Source organism: Hydra vulgaris, chromosome 02, assembly GCF_038396675.1.
Source record: "Hydra vulgaris chromosome 02, alternate assembly HydraT2T_AEP".
NCBI lineage: Eukaryota > Metazoa > Cnidaria > Hydrozoa > Anthoathecata > Hydridae > Hydra > Hydra vulgaris.
Genome location: NC_088921.1, coordinates 49,382,616 through 49,399,620, shown reverse-complemented (window position 1 = coordinate 49,399,620; position 17,005 = coordinate 49,382,616). Strand labels below are relative to the sequence as shown.

General features: G+C 26.9%; 1 protein-coding gene across 1 annotated transcript in view; it reads left to right on the top strand.

The window, feature by feature from the left end:
- LOC100202061 (fatty acyl-CoA reductase 1) overlaps positions 1 to 17,005 on the top strand; it is a 53,342-nt gene that overhangs the window by 11,931 nt on the left and 24,406 nt on the right. Inside the window, exons 3-7 of the mRNA XM_065791237.1 lie at positions 3,853 to 3,925; positions 7,843 to 7,958; positions 8,880 to 9,057; positions 11,833 to 11,877; positions 11,949 to 12,064. Coding sequence (XP_065647309.1) covers positions 3,853 to 3,925; positions 7,843 to 7,958; positions 8,880 to 9,057; positions 11,833 to 11,877; positions 11,949 to 12,064 — 528 coding nt within the window. The remainder of the gene's footprint in view (positions 1 to 3,852; positions 3,926 to 7,842; positions 7,959 to 8,879; positions 9,058 to 11,832; positions 11,878 to 11,948; positions 12,065 to 17,005) is intronic.

Genomic DNA, 17,005 nt, shown 5'->3' with positions numbered 1-17,005 from the left:
ACTAAAACACAATGATATAATTAATTGATTTAGACCTTTATGCAATTTAAAAAATAAATGTTTGAGATTCTTGTAATTACTAGTTTATAAAATGAGTAACAAAACAAAGTTATAGAAACTTTAATTTCCTTATTATTTGTATATAACTAATCAAATGGAAACAATGCTACAGATATTAAATTAAAATGTTTCTATATTAGATTCAAATTCACAAAAACATATTTAGACTTGGAAAAGCGAGATAAAATTTACAAAAGAAAATTTATAATAAAATAAAAACTGTATAAATTGTAAAAATATGTATTTCCATTATAAAAGAAAATGTTGGTAACTGAAGTTCCAACAAGTCCAACAGAGTTATATTCATGCATTTACATACATATTTATTAAAAAGAGTTCTACTTTTTCATCAACATTGATGCTTTATCAAACTTTGGTATGTTCCTTCTAGGCTGTTCCACTACTTGGAAAAGGCACTGCTTTTGATTTTCATCCCGTGTTAGACTTTGATTAAAGTCAGTAACTAGTTTAACTGACCTTTCTGCTAAATCGTTGACAACTTTTAGGTCCTTTAATATCCTAGATATGTAGTTAAATTCATAATTTTTTGACCATTCATCGGGGTATAGTGAAAGCCACTTAGTATTTACTTTCAAAAGATCAAAAAGAAGCCTGGAATTTTTTCCAATTAGAGAGCTCACTTTCACATTTTGATTCATCTGTGGCATTACTGGCACTCCAGTTTCCATATTTTCATTGTTTATTTTTTTCAGAATTGTTGAAGCAATTTTCTTTTTTTCATGGGTAGACACAGATCCTGAAAAGAGGGCAAAGGGTGCAACTTCACTTAGGTACCATAGGTGTCTTGTTTGAGCTATCAAAGCTGCTTCTGCTACTCCTAAGTCAATTTTTTTAAACATTTGCATGTTCTTCCAAAACTGTAGGTCATTGATAGGAGCACCTATGGCGTTTGAAGATGTCAACCGAACTTTTACATAGAATAAGCTTGTAAATAGGCAAAAGCGATGCAGTTTCTAAATCATATTTTTATCATAACCCAAGTACTCACTGAATGCATACATTTTAGCTGCATATAGAATGTTTGCCATACATCTAGCGTGATGGAAAGCTCCTGGCTTAAGCCATTGTTCTCCCTTTTTCATATTTTTCTCACCAAAGAGTAACAACATGACATAAATGCATTCCCCTATAATCATCTCTTATAAATGTATGTTCTTGGAGGGACAGTTTAAGAAAGTTAATCATATCTTCTTTTGTGGATTTCAACGAACGTTCATTTACGTCCAGCAATTTAAAATTGTTATTCTTTTGAGGGATTGTGTCCCAAGAGTTCTTTAATTTTAGAAATTCAATATTGGTCGGGCCTGTCGTTGGGCCAAACAGGTGTTTCCATACGGACAACAAAATAATCTCAAAGATATGGTGGCGACATGGTAAATAAAACAGCTTAGAATTCAACTTTTTTTCTAGAATGACAGAAGCTCTATTTTTCCATCCTGAGTTGGAAGCTGTGGTATAAAATATCATACCAATGATAGATTTGTTCAACTCCCAGTCTTTAATGAGATTAAAGCTTGTCTCTGCTTGGACTAATCCTGTCCCATTCATAATTTTTGGAATGCCCAGCAACTTTCCTTCTACATAATTTGGTGCACCTGCAACTAAAACTGCCAATCATTCCCCATCCCTTTCAATAATTTTTCCATCCCAATGAATTGTTATAAAGTCCGGCTTGTTAAAGTCAGATTTGATGTTTTTCGCAATGTCTTGGCGATTATATTTACTGGCATTATAGGAACTTGTCTTTGATAGTGTAACACTACTACAGGAAGCACCTCCTTCCTTCGCAATAGCTCCAAAAAATGCTGTTCTTTGTCCCAAGAACAAGTTCAGCCTATCAGCGGTTTGGCAAATGTTTGGATTCAAGAATGGATTTTTTGGCAATAGTAGCTCAACCTTATTTTCAGTATCGGTTGTTTGATTATTTTTCAAGGTTTTTCATTGATCACTTTGCATTTTTTTCACAAGTATTTCACTGATGCTTGCTTTACTTGAGGATGAATCACAATCTTGATTTGCTTCACTTTCTGACGAACTTAAATGTTCAATATTTGAATTCTTTTGGCCTTTTTTTACCAATCTTGCTCTCTCTTGCTCTGTTTTGGTTCGTTCATCTTTCATTTTTAGTTTCTTTGCGTATTGATTATCTGGTGTTCCCAGTTTTACTCTTTTGTTATCTTTGATCGCGATTAAAAACTTAATGTCTTCACTTTTTTGTTTATCGTTCCGTAGTCTGTCTTTCCGAATGGTTTCTTCAGCGTTAATGTGGGCAATGAAAAAATAATTTTCAAGCATTGCTACAAAATTATTTTGTTTAGTTTCATTTGATTTTTGGCCTCTTTTTTTTTGAACATTCCTGTATTCATCGTGCAGTTTAGTTATTTTTTCTTTGATTTTATCTTTCCTTTGGATTTCAATACCGGTCTTATGCCAGACTTCTAGAACTGCTTCACATACTGCATCAGCAACAATTGAATTTAATTTTATTGATTTCTCAGTTTTGAATTCACAGTTCTTAAGGTGAAAAAATAATTTCAAAATATCCCCATTAGTAGGAATAATTGTTTGGCTCAGAGCATTAATAGAATTTCCTATCAACCTAATATTTTGTGACTGATGTCATCTTTTCAATATTGTTGATTCAGCCATGTCTAAAGCAATCACCAATCATATACTAACAATAAATTCAAGGTATATATATGTTTTATTCATTTATATTATACATATAAATTGTATTCATATTAGGTAGTTGTTTAAACTATAAAGATAAAACTAAACCCATCCAAAGGAAACAAACGTAATATTAAACCCATTTTTGGATTCAACAACGTAAAAGTATTTGCAAACAAAAGGCTGCCAACTATAATTTAAAAAGATACATCATAAACCTGAACAATGTAATAAAACACCCACACTTAACAACAGTCAACTTGTCAATGGAGTGTAGCACGAGGGGATTGAGTTGAGATGTCAATTCATGTTATAACACGATTTTGCCACATACAATCCTGTTAATTACTATACAATTCACTAACAATATGATATATATATATTCAACTTACCATTAATTCTGTTGATATATATGTTTGTTTAGTGTTTACCAACTTAAAATGTATGGTATAAAAAGTTACATTAAATATAGGCTTTTATATGGTAAAAAACCATAAAAATACATAAATTCTATTAATTCTAGCGCACGGTGGCAACCTTAAACATTAATTCAGGCTTAAAAAAGTTTAACAATATGTTTATATAAACAATAGAAATGGGAAAATTGCCAAGGAGCAATAAAAATCGAGAAAAAAAATTTCTCCATTGAATTACGGAACGCCTTAATGTATATATATATATTTTTTTTTTTGCATAGAATAGTTATATATAGAATAGTTATATATAGAATACCACACAAAAAACAAGTAGAGCAAAAGAGTTTAAGAGAAATTTTGAAAAACTGTAAAATGTCAGGAAAACATAAAGGTGCTAAAAATTCTGAAGCATTGATGTTCAAGAAAAAAAAGTAGATTATAACAAATACCAAACATATATAAAAAAAGGATTTAGTTTAACACTGCACAAAACATCGTTGATAATGCATTGCATTATCAATGATGTTTTGTGCAGTGTTAAACTAAATTTATGCATTGCAATATATGGATTATTAAATTTTATATTTATGTATACTATGCATAAGGTTTTTATTCAATAAACAATAAAATTATTAAATTTGATGTATTTTCTGACACTCATATTTTTTTAATGATTTTCTTTTAGGGTTGCTATGGAAATGAATGTCATAGGAGTCATAGAGATGCTTAAATTAGCAGCAGAAATGAAAAAATTGAAGGTACACTTGCAATTGTTATTAAAATAATTAAATATAAAAATATAATAATGATAATAAAATATAAATAATAATATAAAATAAATAATAATAAAATAAAAAAAAATAAAATAATAATGATAAAATAAATAAAATATAAAAATAAAACACAAATAAGAATAAAAAAAATATTGCTTTTTAAAGGTTTCCATTTCAATGTCACATGACTGTATTGTTTAAAAAAGGGAAAATAAGTAAGGCTTAAATTTAATTTTTGTTTTTCTCAAATTTTTAATTTGATGACCCTTGTTATCAGAGATAAGTTTTCAACGTTTAGACCAGTACATCAATGCTTTATTTATAAGTTCTTGAGGGATGTTCCTTCATATATCTTTTATATTTCAAATAAGCCCTGTAATATTTTTTGCTTTTCGTTTTTTTAATTGATTTAACATATAACCCTATGTAAAAAAGTCCATAGGTGCGTTTTCTGGTGATTTTGGTGACCATATTTCAGGATGAATAAATTTGATTTTTTGGTCAGTTAAAAATTTAATGGTCATTTTCGAAGAGTGACTAGGTATGGAGTCTTGATGGAAATAAAAGTCGTTTTTTGGATACAGTCTTTTGATGTCATTTTTAATAAATGGTTTTAAAACACTCTCTATATAGTTACTTGAATGAATTTTATCTCCTGATCTGACAAATTTTAGAGATGTTAATCCTTTTGTACAAATTCCTCCCCATACCATGGTGGATTTTAGAAAATTTTTCTTTTTATAATAGATTTCTCTCAGTGCTTTTTGATATTTATGTAAACATGTTTCGATTTTTGATCACAATAAGTAAGGTAGAATAGTATTTCATCAGTTGTAGTAATTTTTGTCCAGTTTTTCTTAATAAATCCGTAAAGTTTTTTTTGATTTTGTAAACTTTCTCTTGATCATATAAGGTGATAATGCATGTACACATCCTTTTAAAACTTTTTTTAAATAAAATATTTTATCATTATAACGTTTAATTAACTTTCTTGATATCTTAAACTTTCTAGACAATTCAGAAATAGTTGGTGGATTGTCTTTTTTCAATAAGTTTTTCATCTGAAAACTTTGCCATAAATTTTGTTTTAATGGTTGATGTCGACATTTAGCTTTTTTGCCATTTAATTTGTCTTTTCTTTTAATTCTCGCCACATTATTTTTAACTCTACTAATAGTGCTTATTGAAACTTTGATTGATTCCTTTTCTAATAATTTCTTAATCATTCTGTATGAATATCCAAGTTGTACCAACGATAAAATACATCCTTTAATATTTTCATGATTTTTTTTGTCAACATGCTTTGTTTACATAAATCTTTTTTTTGCTGCTAACAACTTAAAGTGTGTGGTTATGTAAACAACATACTTACATATTGTTTCATTAAAAAGTAATCAAGTTTTAAAAGTGTTTCCATTTCAATGTCACATGACTGTAATATATGGTTTTAATATAATTTTTCTATTATTTTAAATATTAGATTAAAAGATACTAGCAGTAAGCAACCCGTAATACGGATTATTAGTAATTAAATCATTCATAGCGATAAAAACACATTAATAACTTGATATACCATCTAAAAAATTAAATACAAATTTATCTATAATTAATATTTTATGTTTGACTCCCTATCAGCAATGTCATTGCTTATAGTTAATGACACAAAGACTGCATTAACATCAATTAAGTTCTTTTTAAAATCTGTCACAACACAGCAGGTAACAGTAAAGGAAAGTCAAGTAAAGCCTGCAAATACCTAAAAAAAAATTTAAAAAAATTACAAAAGTTTTTTATTACAAAAGTATTATTTGCATATAAGTATTTTATTGTTAGTAGAATTAGGATAATAATATTACAGAAAATATAAAGAACAAAAAAATAGCTATAACAGCCTAGTTCTATGAACGCAAAACACAGTAACAATAGCGCATAGCATAAAATATTTGTAAGCACACATTATTATGTCTCCAGAATAATTAAATAAGAAAAGATTATAAATAGGATAGACAACACAACTTAATAACACTGGCAAATAACACCACAACTTAATAACACTGGCAAATAACACCACAACTTAGTAAGATATTTTATTAACTAAAATACTTCAGCTAAAAAGATTTTATTTTTACAATATTTGAACAATTGAGAGACAATTATAGGTATTAATTTGAACAATTATATCATAAAATAGCAAGCAACTCGAAAGATATTTCTTATAAATGGTCTTTATCAAGTGTGGTTTTAAGAAATACATAAGAGCTCAGTAATTACATAAGTTTTATTAGTTCTTCCTCTCATCTAAGAAAGAGAGAGAGGGAGAGAAAAAAAGTGTTTTCAAAGTAGCATGTTGAAAAAAGTAAAAAAACATGCAATAGATAAAAGTATCTGGCTTTATTATGTTACCAATAAACAAAATTATTTTTACCTTGATTAAAAGATAAACTCCCAACATTTCTCAATTAAGTTCCGGCTTCTCTTTAACTGTTGACTAATGATTGATATAGTAAACTTCACATCTTATTAAATTTACAAAATTAAATATATTTCAACAGTAAGCAAACTAATCAAGCGATGACAAAGACAACTTTAAAAAAAAAAAAAAAAAAAGAACACAATTATGTTTGAAATTATAAAAAAATTTAAGATGGTTTATATTATTGTTTGTTTATAAATTGTTGTTATAAACTGTTATTAATCTAAATATTACTATAAATATATATACTATAAACCACTAAATATATTACTATAAATATAGAAATAATATTACTATAAATAGAAAATTCATACTTTGCTTTGTTATCAAGTGTTTAAAGTAAAATCAAATTAACAGACATTAACACTGCTTGACACTGAATTCTTACAAGTAAGTTTGCTTTCTAAAATTTACTGCTGCAAGTGGGTCAGAGATATACAGATGATAATGTTGAGGGAATACTTGATCTGGCCTAAGATTGCCTACACAATGAAATACTTGACCACATTTTAAAACATGGTGGCCTATGATAGGATAAACCACATTATCAGTAAATTAAGCAAAATAAAGACAGGCATATTAAATTCTAATATATTTCTAATATATATAAATATTTCTAATATATATAAATATATATAAATATTTCATATATAATATATTTCTAATATATATAAAAAAGTTGATATTAAAATTATGATATAACTTCCTGTAAATCTTGCAGAAATAGTGAAAATGGAAGCAAAACTACCTTTCTATTATGGCAACATAAAAAATGTATTTCATCAAGAAATTTTTTAGCATGCAATGCTGACAGATCTGGTTCATTTCTCCTAAATAATTATAATCTAGAATAGTATCACTTCTTGCTATACAATACATTCTGATTGTCTAGCAGCCAGGGATGCGGAGTCCCAAAAGGACTCCAGCTTTATATCTCTACAATTTTTCCAAGTCTGTAGTGTCCAGAAGCTCTAAACATGTTTGTTGACTTATGATCTGCTATAGGAAAAAAATTCATAAGATTTAATGACTTGAAACTTCTTATTTTTAGACCTGGAGGCCTGGAGTCCCGGAGTCTTTGCTGCCATTATACTTAAGGACTCTGGGCTCAAAAAATGATTGTTTCTCTAACCTAATAGTCTTAATTTTTTTCCAATTAGTAGTCCAAACACTTATTTATATTTTTAGAGCTCCTGGATACCAAATACTAGGATAAAGTAATCTTTTTGCAACTTTCAAATCCGGAGTCCTTTTTGGGACTCCGCATCCCTGCTAGCAGCATTTCGTACATTTTGAGAATCTCTTCTAGGCCTATCTCTTTCATTTATGTGATAATTACTTTCAATTCGTCTAACCAGTGAAATGACATTACTACTATTAAATTAGCGTAAAATATTTTAAAAAACAATTTTAAATTTTTTGTGTTTAGGTGTTTTGTCATATCTCTACTGCTTATTCACAGTGTAATTTAAATAAGGAGGATGAAATAAAAGAGCAATTTTATCCTGTGTTTGCAGAAGCGGAGAAAATTATCAATGTCATGCAGTGAGTTTTTTATTTTATTTTGATTTACAGTGTATACACATATGGTTTACCTGCTACAAATACAGTATTAAAAACCTTACATAGTTAATATAATGTGCATAATACTTGAAGTAACATATTTTCGTATACATAATATAATGTGCATAATATTTCAAGTAACAATTTAACATAAACAATACAAATATCAACATTCAGCTTTGAGTGCGTTTAGGAAAAAACTCAACCAATTATATACATAGTTTGCATTATATAACCAACACCCTGGCATTACATTATATATCTTGCTACAATTTTCTCTGTGAACTAATAAATAAATGATTTCAATGTTATTTTACGTTGTTAGAATTTTCAGATTTAGCTTAAGGGTTGTCCATAAATTACGTCACGCAATTTTTGGCCTTTTTTTAACCCCCCATAGAGCGTGACAATTTATGGACGACCCCTTATACTAAATTGCTTGCAAATGATAAATGTGTGATGATAAGAAGTATCTCTAGATTCCAGATGATTCTCCACAATGATTCCTGATGATTCTCCGCATTTCTACTCTGCCACTACTTATTGCTGTATAATCAATTAAGTTAGCAAAATCAGGACCTTGGGAAATGGATATATATCAATGTTTTTCTTTTCATTAATTTTTTTGACTTTTCCTATTCCCTTGATAGGATTTAATTTACTTTTTTGCTTAACTTAATTTCCTTGAAAACTTTTTTTTTCTCAAATCCTAAGCATTTTCAATTTTGTTGTTTTACCCAAAATTTAAAGGAGAAATTTTTTAAATTCACTACAATTTTTTGGAATCTTAGTATTGCATAGATTTAAAACTGCATTCTTTTTGTATATTTGATTGTTTCAATATTCCTTTTTTTTTTTTAAGGTGTCTTTTACTTTTTAATTATCTTTTAATTTCTCGTTTAGATGGATGACAGATGACATGTTGAACAGTCTAACAAAATCTTTACTGGGAGGTTACCCAAACACATACACATTTACAAAAGCTTTAGCAGAGGATTATCTAAAACGTAATGCTGGTAATCTCCCTTTAATAATTGTGAGACCATCAATTGTTACAGCATCTCTTTCAGACCCAGTCCCGGTATTTAACCTTTCTTCTTTAAATTAAAAATCAGTAAATTGTATTTTTAATTTTTTTTTTGAATATTTTTTTTATCTTGATCAATTTAGATGAGGGACAGTATGTGTCAACAAAATTTTGGACACCATTTCTGGCGCACTTACGTCAGAAAAAGATGAAACCATCCCATTGACATAAAATAGAACTGCCATTTTAAAAATAAGATATAAACAAACAAAACAAAAAAACTTTTAAGCTGAAGACTCTGGTCACAGCAATCCAGCAAAAATTTCTTTTAAAAAATCAATTTAATATTGAGAGAAATTCGTATTTATTGATGTTTATAAAATAATAATATATATATTATCAGTCTTGATCCCAAGTCATTATATATATACACCCAAATTATTTTTTTTATTGACAATTTGACCACAGCTGTTAAAATGTTTTGAAAAGTTAAACATTTCAAAAATGCTTTATTTAAAGACTTTAACTCAAAAAAATATTTTTTATTTAATCTTTACTAAAAAAAAACAAAAAAACGAAAGAGATAATAAAAAGAACTTAACTAAAACTAAAACACAAAAAATATAACTCAACTAAAAAACTTAAAAAATGAAACCAGTAAGATAATTTAAATCAAATTTTTAATTACATTTGGAATAAGCATTGTATCTTTTATCTTTTCTAATAGTTTTATATAAAAATGGGAAACCCTTTAAAATAAAGTTCTTTAAAATTAGGTTCTAACAATTGTTTAACAAATATGCACATTTAATTTAGTGTTTTTTTTTTACTAGTTTAAAAATAGTAAGTTTCCATATAAATATGTGATAGTAAATAATTACTAGGGCAACAAAAAAAAATGCTTTAAAAATTTTTTTTTAAGCATTTAAATTATGTCTTAAAAAATCAATTATAAAGCAGTTAAAATATAAAAATATTTTCTATAATTTTTATTTTACACTTTTCCTAATAATCAAAATTACTTATTTGCATTATTTTATTTTAGCATGGTGATAAGCATTAAAGGCAAATTACATTTGTAAAAATAAGTTACTTGTGTAACAAAATATATTTGCTCAGTTGAAATTTTCACTTAGATAAGAAACATTTTACTTACATCGGTCATATTGTTTTTACATCAGTTGACATAAACAAATAACAATTGCTAATTTTTTTTTTTGATGGTTTCAAAGATTTATACATTTCTATTAACATTAGTTTGGCAAAGAGTGGTGTCAGAAGGTACTTTTTGCACTGTATATTTTTGTAAGAAATCTATAATATTTTTGTTGCGAATTTTATATAGCAGTGATTTTTTTAGCAGTGGTTTTTTACTTTATTTAAAAGCATTTTACTAGTATTAGTAACATTAGTTACATTAGTAAAGATCGATATTATTAAATTATAACGGCTTTCTAAAACATTTGACATTTTTTTTCAATGCAATCTCTTTTAGTGTATCAACTTTTATTATTCTTATATAAAGTTCATTAAAGTGATTTTTGTTGTCAAAAAAGTTGTCGCTAATAAAATCGAATTTTTTTTTTTAATAATACTTATTATAAAAAATGCATACTAACATAATTTTTAAAGTATAAGTAAAAAAAACTTAATGCAACATTCATTGGTACTTTAAACAAAAGTTATTATCAGTAATTTGTTACTATATTTAAAAGTCTTGCTAATATAAAAACATTAGTTAAAATGTTTTGATGTTATTTTTAAAAATTAGTTTAAAATAATTATTCAAGTGTTTTTTCCTATTATTAAATCTTATGTGTTTGCATCTAAAGTTTTGAATAAATATGCTTAGTTATAGCACATTTTAATCTTTAATAATTGCACAGTTAAATGTGCTGTGTCAAAATAACATGTTTGTTTTCCTGAGATCACTTTTAATAGAACTTCTCTTTAATTTTTTTGTAATGAGTATTGAATTCACTACATCATGTTATAAGTTTCAATATGATTCACAATACCAATTTGCAGACATCTAACCTAAAAGGTGAAACATTTTTGTACATGTTTTCTTGCATAAAGTTAAATGGTGTTTTTACTTGTTTTTCTGCGTAACCTAAGTTAAATAGTCCTAAATAATTTTTGGACCATAGTTCACTATCCTTTTTTGTCTGACTCAGAACTTTTTAGTTTATTTTTTTTTTCAGACTAACAGCTTTTATACATAATTGATAAATTATAAATTGTTTTATATACATAAAAAATACATGCATTCATAAAAAAAACTTAAATGTAACATTATTTGTTAATTTACACAAAACGCGTTTATTTTAAACAATCACTATAATTAATTTTTTTATTTATTTAAAGCCTTCACGTAAAATAAACTCTTTAGAAAAGATCAACATAACAATTTTTTTTATAGCATTTAAATTGTTAAAACATCAAAACTTCTGTGGTCAAATTCTAAAGAAAAAAAATTAAAAGTGTGGTCAGTTACAGCATGCGTTCGCACGCCATTTGTGTCATGAAAGGGCATGAAACTCAGAGTTCCATCAAAAGTTGTTTTTATTCATTTTATATAAATAAATAGATAAATATTGCTCTACTATTTAATAATATTGAGCACTCTTAAACGCACAAGAGTATTTGTATTATTATTATTATACCATAATAATACATTATCTATTTTGTATATATTTACATATGTATATATTATATATATATATATATATATATATATATATATATATATATATATATATATATAAATTATACATACATTTTTGTTTTAGGTTTTTTTATAATGTATGTTTTAATTTTATTTTGAAGGGTTGGGTTGACAACTTCTTTGGCATAAGTGGAGTTATTGCTGCTGTGAGTTTTTTTAAATTTTTTTTATTTATTTAGATGAAGTGAGATTTTTGAATATTTCAAAATTTTTACAGGTCGGAAAAGGAGTTCTTCGTACTATACATGCCCCAAAGGTGAAAAATGACATGGTTCCTGTTGACTTAGTTTCAAATTGTATAATTTCAGGAGTATGGTATTATGGTGTAAGTCAGTAAGTTGTTATTTTTTATATTTAATTTTGGAATAATTTCATTAACTATCTAGAACCTTTTGTTTTAAGGTGGTTTAGTTTAATAAAAGGTAGGTTGTTAAATTAAATGTATGTGTGTATATATATATCAAGCCTTTCCGGGAAGCCCATGCGGTCGCACGCCTTGTTTGTCCACGTTTAATGTAAATTTTTTTAGACTAACTGACCACGGCAGTTTGCATCTTTTAGCTTATAAAACAATTCAATAATTCCTGGCAAAAAGCTAAACTAATTTACTAAGAAAAAAAAAAATTCTTAAATAAGGAAACAAAATTGTAACAAAATATCAAGTTTAATTAAATAAACTAGAAAATTTATTAATTAAAAAAAAATTTTTTATAAAATTTTTATACAACTTTTTTATTCTTTTTTTTGTCTTTATGTCTTTTCGCTTTTAGAAAAGTTTTTGCTTTATTTGACGCTTGTTTTCAATATTTATATAATAAGAAAATAGAAAAATAAATTGTTATTTATTTGTAAAAAGTATTATTTGATTAACAAATTTTGTTGAAGACGGAATAAGTTAAATAAAAGAATATTATTATGTATGAAATAGTTTCTTTTATATTGCCCGTTTTCTAATGTTAATACAAATTACTAGAGATAATGAACATAACGATTTCTCTGTTCAAAAAAATGCATTTTAAAAACTTAAACAAAAGGCTACATTTAAATAAGTTAAATAATTTAAATAGGCTCCTAAAAATTTCGTTATGAAAGTTCAGCAAATTATCAATGCATTCGCCCACAAAATTTTGCAGCATCGTTTCATTTTTTTACATGAAAAACTTTTTAAAAATAAATAAAATTTTTCACAAATAAATAGCAATTAGTTCTCTTGCTTTCTTGTCCATTGATAAAAACAGACATTTGAAAAACAAATTTAAAAACTGTCCGTGTTTCTAGCGCAATTTATAAAGTATTTCCTTTATATACTGACTAAAAAAAGTTGCAAAAAAATTGTAAACCAAAAAATAAAAATATAAAATTTTTATTTTCGTTATATTTTTATCTACATTTTTCCTCGACTTGTATCAATTTTGGTAGTGGAAAAAATAACAAATGCTCTAAAAAGAAGAAAATGAAAACAGTAAATATTTAGGTATATTATTTTTTTGACAACAATTTTCTTTTGTTTATTAATAATTTTTTTTAGCTTATTTTATTGAGATTTTCTATTTTGTATAGTCTTTGGTTCTTTTCCTCAAGTATTGCTGATTTATTCTCTAGTTTCTTATAGCTTTATTTTGTTGCGAATTCTTGAAACGCTTACTATATAAAAACGTGATCAAGTTGTCTAAAAAGAATACTTTAAAATAGATGTACAAGGCGTGCGACCGCACGCGCTTCCCGGGAAGGCTTTATACATATATTTTACACACACAGGGCATTGGAGCCAAGGTCTAAAAATTGGCTCCAGCTCCATTAGAATTTTTGGCTCCGGCTCCGGAGCAGTTACGCAAAAAATAAAATCAAAATAATTTTTTCTTTGTTATATGACAGTAACCAGTGATTATCTTTCTCTGAATATTTCCAGAATTCTGGATGTTCTTCTAACTTTTAGTTTTTCTGGATATCCCAAACCTTTTCCATACATACTAATTTAGTTATATTTTTGTAATATATTTGTTTTTTAAGCTTTTTCACTTATTACTCATACAAAAATTTTTAAAAATTTGGAAAAAAAATTTAAACAACTCAGCTAAATGCAAAATTAAGAAAATAAGGGAATTTACTGGATATTTTACCCAAACAATTTTCTGGATTTTTCATAATATGACCTGAATTTATAATTCAAAATCTTGATTCATCCTTAAAAATAAAATATTATCTAAAGTATCAGGTTTGAGTGAAGAATGCAGATCGCTGGATATAAACTTTTATTAAGCAATTAGTCCTTGATTCTTCTCTAGGTCAATTTTCAATTTCAACCATTCCTTGAGGAATTCTCCTGGAGTGATGGTCATTCCTTGAAATTTACTGTCACATCATATGGCTTTTTTAAAAGTTGGCAAAGATGACTCAACTCATCCCATATTTCAGGGCGTAGAAAGAATATCTGATCAACTGCAGCAAATTGCTCACAGTGGAAGCAAAAGTAATAATTGTTCAATAATCCAGAATATAGTACCCCAGCTTGTCTTGTTATCCAAAATTAGAACAACTTTGTATTGCTTCCTTGCTAAACATTGTATGTGAGTTTCTTAGTTTCTTAACAGCATGTTATGTTTTTTTAAGCACCACGAATAATATTGGTAGACAACTGTTGACACCATTATGGGAGGACTAAGGCTAGATTTTCTTCCCAAACTGCTACACTTTTTTCCTAAAAAGCTACACTTTCTTCCTAATTTGTATGCTGTTGTAATAACTCCTCTTATTCTTTGTCCTGCAAAGCTTTATCTAGAAAATTTTAATCACTTGAATATTTGTTTAAAAGTATGATTGCTCTAGTCATGTTGGCTTCATTGTCTACACTTGCACATGCTCTTTGATCTTTGCTGATATCAAATCTATATAGAGTATCTTTCACCATTTTTTTTTTGATAGAAAAAGAATCTAAAATTAGTTTTTTTAGTATTAAAATCTTGTGAAAGTGTTAAAAATGATTCTGAAGATTTTCTTTTGGCCATAAGGCTCATTTTTATATTCTGATAGATGTAATTATTCCAAATGCTATTTTGTATTTTAAACTTTTGATTTTCTTATTTGCATGCCACATGAAATCACTTTATCATTTATCTTTTCTGTAATCTTACATGTAGCCAGTTTTCTACTTTTATCAATTAATAAATACTTATCTAGAAACCTCAAAGGATTGTTTGAACTTGAAGTCTTTTTTTAAAAAAAAAAAATATTATGGAAAACAAAATAAATGACAATTAATCATTATATAGCACTATAATTAAGTTGCATTATTAAAAAAAAAAATTTTTTTTTCTTTTTAAATAACTAACATTTGGAATCATCTTCACTACAGAAAAAAAACTTTTGTTTAGAGTTGGTGCATTATTTTGGTGTATATTTTCTAAGAGTCCATTTAAAAACTTTATTATTCATTGATTATTTATAGTCTAATTTCGATTAACAAATTAAAATCAACACATAACTTTATGGACAACTCGCACAAACATAAATACCACTAATAAACATTCAATTAAAAAATCTTTTATATTTTCAAATAAAAAAAAAAATAAAGTATAAAAGACTTTTAAAGATAATATATAAATAATAATAAAAAAAGTAGTATAGATAAAAATAATATAAATAAAGTAAAATAATCCTAAAAAATGTTGAAATAAATTTATTTGAAATTAAATCATGTGTTTAAATCTATTTTTAAAATATTTCAACGAGTTATATTCATTCTATATACACCCTATATCAACCTAATATAGAGTGTGCTTATTACACACTCTTGTTTAATGTTATAAACAATTTTTGTTATAATTAATTTTAATTATTTTGTTAAATTTCAGCAATAAATAGTTACTATTATTATTATAATTAAAAACATTAAAATAAATCATGTGACTTAATACATGGATAAAGTAAATTTTTGTAAACTAATCATTGACATTGTTTAGAAGTATTGTTTTAAAGTAACTTATCATGTTCAACAAAATGAATCAAATGACATGTTAGGGTAATTCCATGTCAAATGACCCAGGTCATGTCACCATACATCTCAGATTTTGCTGATTTTTATATAGTTGAGAGTGATTAGTAAAATAAAAATTCTTTGTAGTTTTTAGCCTCTAACTCCAAGAAGATCCTAAACTATGACCATTTTACTTTTGGCCAGGCCCCTCTTGTCCCGTCAAAATTGCGACATTTATTTAAAGGTTTCAAGTCACATAACTTTAAAAATATTTAGTTTTTTTACTTAAAAATTTGTAACTGGCTATTTCTGGGGGTGACGAATCCAAAAAAATAATCAAAAGTGTAAAAAGTTATTATTAAGTACATGTAATTATCAATTTAAATAAATTTAGGCAATTTTTTATATACTTATTTTTAATGCTCAAGAAACCCATGTGGCCTTGATGATATCAAAAAAAAAACTATTACACATCATTCTATATTCATTGATCTTTCAAAAAATGTAAAGGTTTTGATCTGCAAATATATGGATTTCCATATATGGATAACGAAGCACAGTTCCCACTTTTTGGTAGCGGAATATTGCAATTGATTTTTCACTTCTTCCAAACTAGTTGGAGCTCTGAAAATTTTGGCATTTTTGTAGTGCCAATAAATGTGCATGTTAAAATTTAACGGAGTAGTTACAGCCTGTTAATGGACTGTTACAGCCGCAGGAGCAACGCGTTGGGCCTAGGGGTGTAGCAATCTATGCGCAGTGCATGTTTTGTGCTTTGAATTTAAGTGGTTCAAAAAAACTTCAAATTGTGCAAACAATTCAAAAGTGCAGAACTTTATTTAGTTGGTGCACAAAAGTGTGAAGAAAAAAAACAACGCAATCAAACGATGCTAACAACTCATATGATCTATTTCTAAGTGTGCTAAAAAATTTTTGGCATTGGGAGATAAACCTCGAACCCTTAGTTTACTAGCCTGAGGCAGAATCCCCTCTGCCATGCATCAAAAAATATCAAAAATTGCGTGACTGAATTTATGTACGACCCCATAGCTGAAAATGTTTTTTAAAAGTGGTGCGTAATTCTGTCAGTGTTTCTTTTTCAATTTTGAAAAAATAATCCCTTTAATATTTTTTTTACAGCAGTCAGGCATTTAATTACAACTCATTATCTAGTCATTTATGAGGCTTTGTAGACTTGTATTTGCAGTTAATCGTTTTACAGTGCCACCAATACCATCACATGGTGACTTACCATAACTTGTAGCAAAAATGTCCAATCTGCATCAATGTCAAAAGTATCT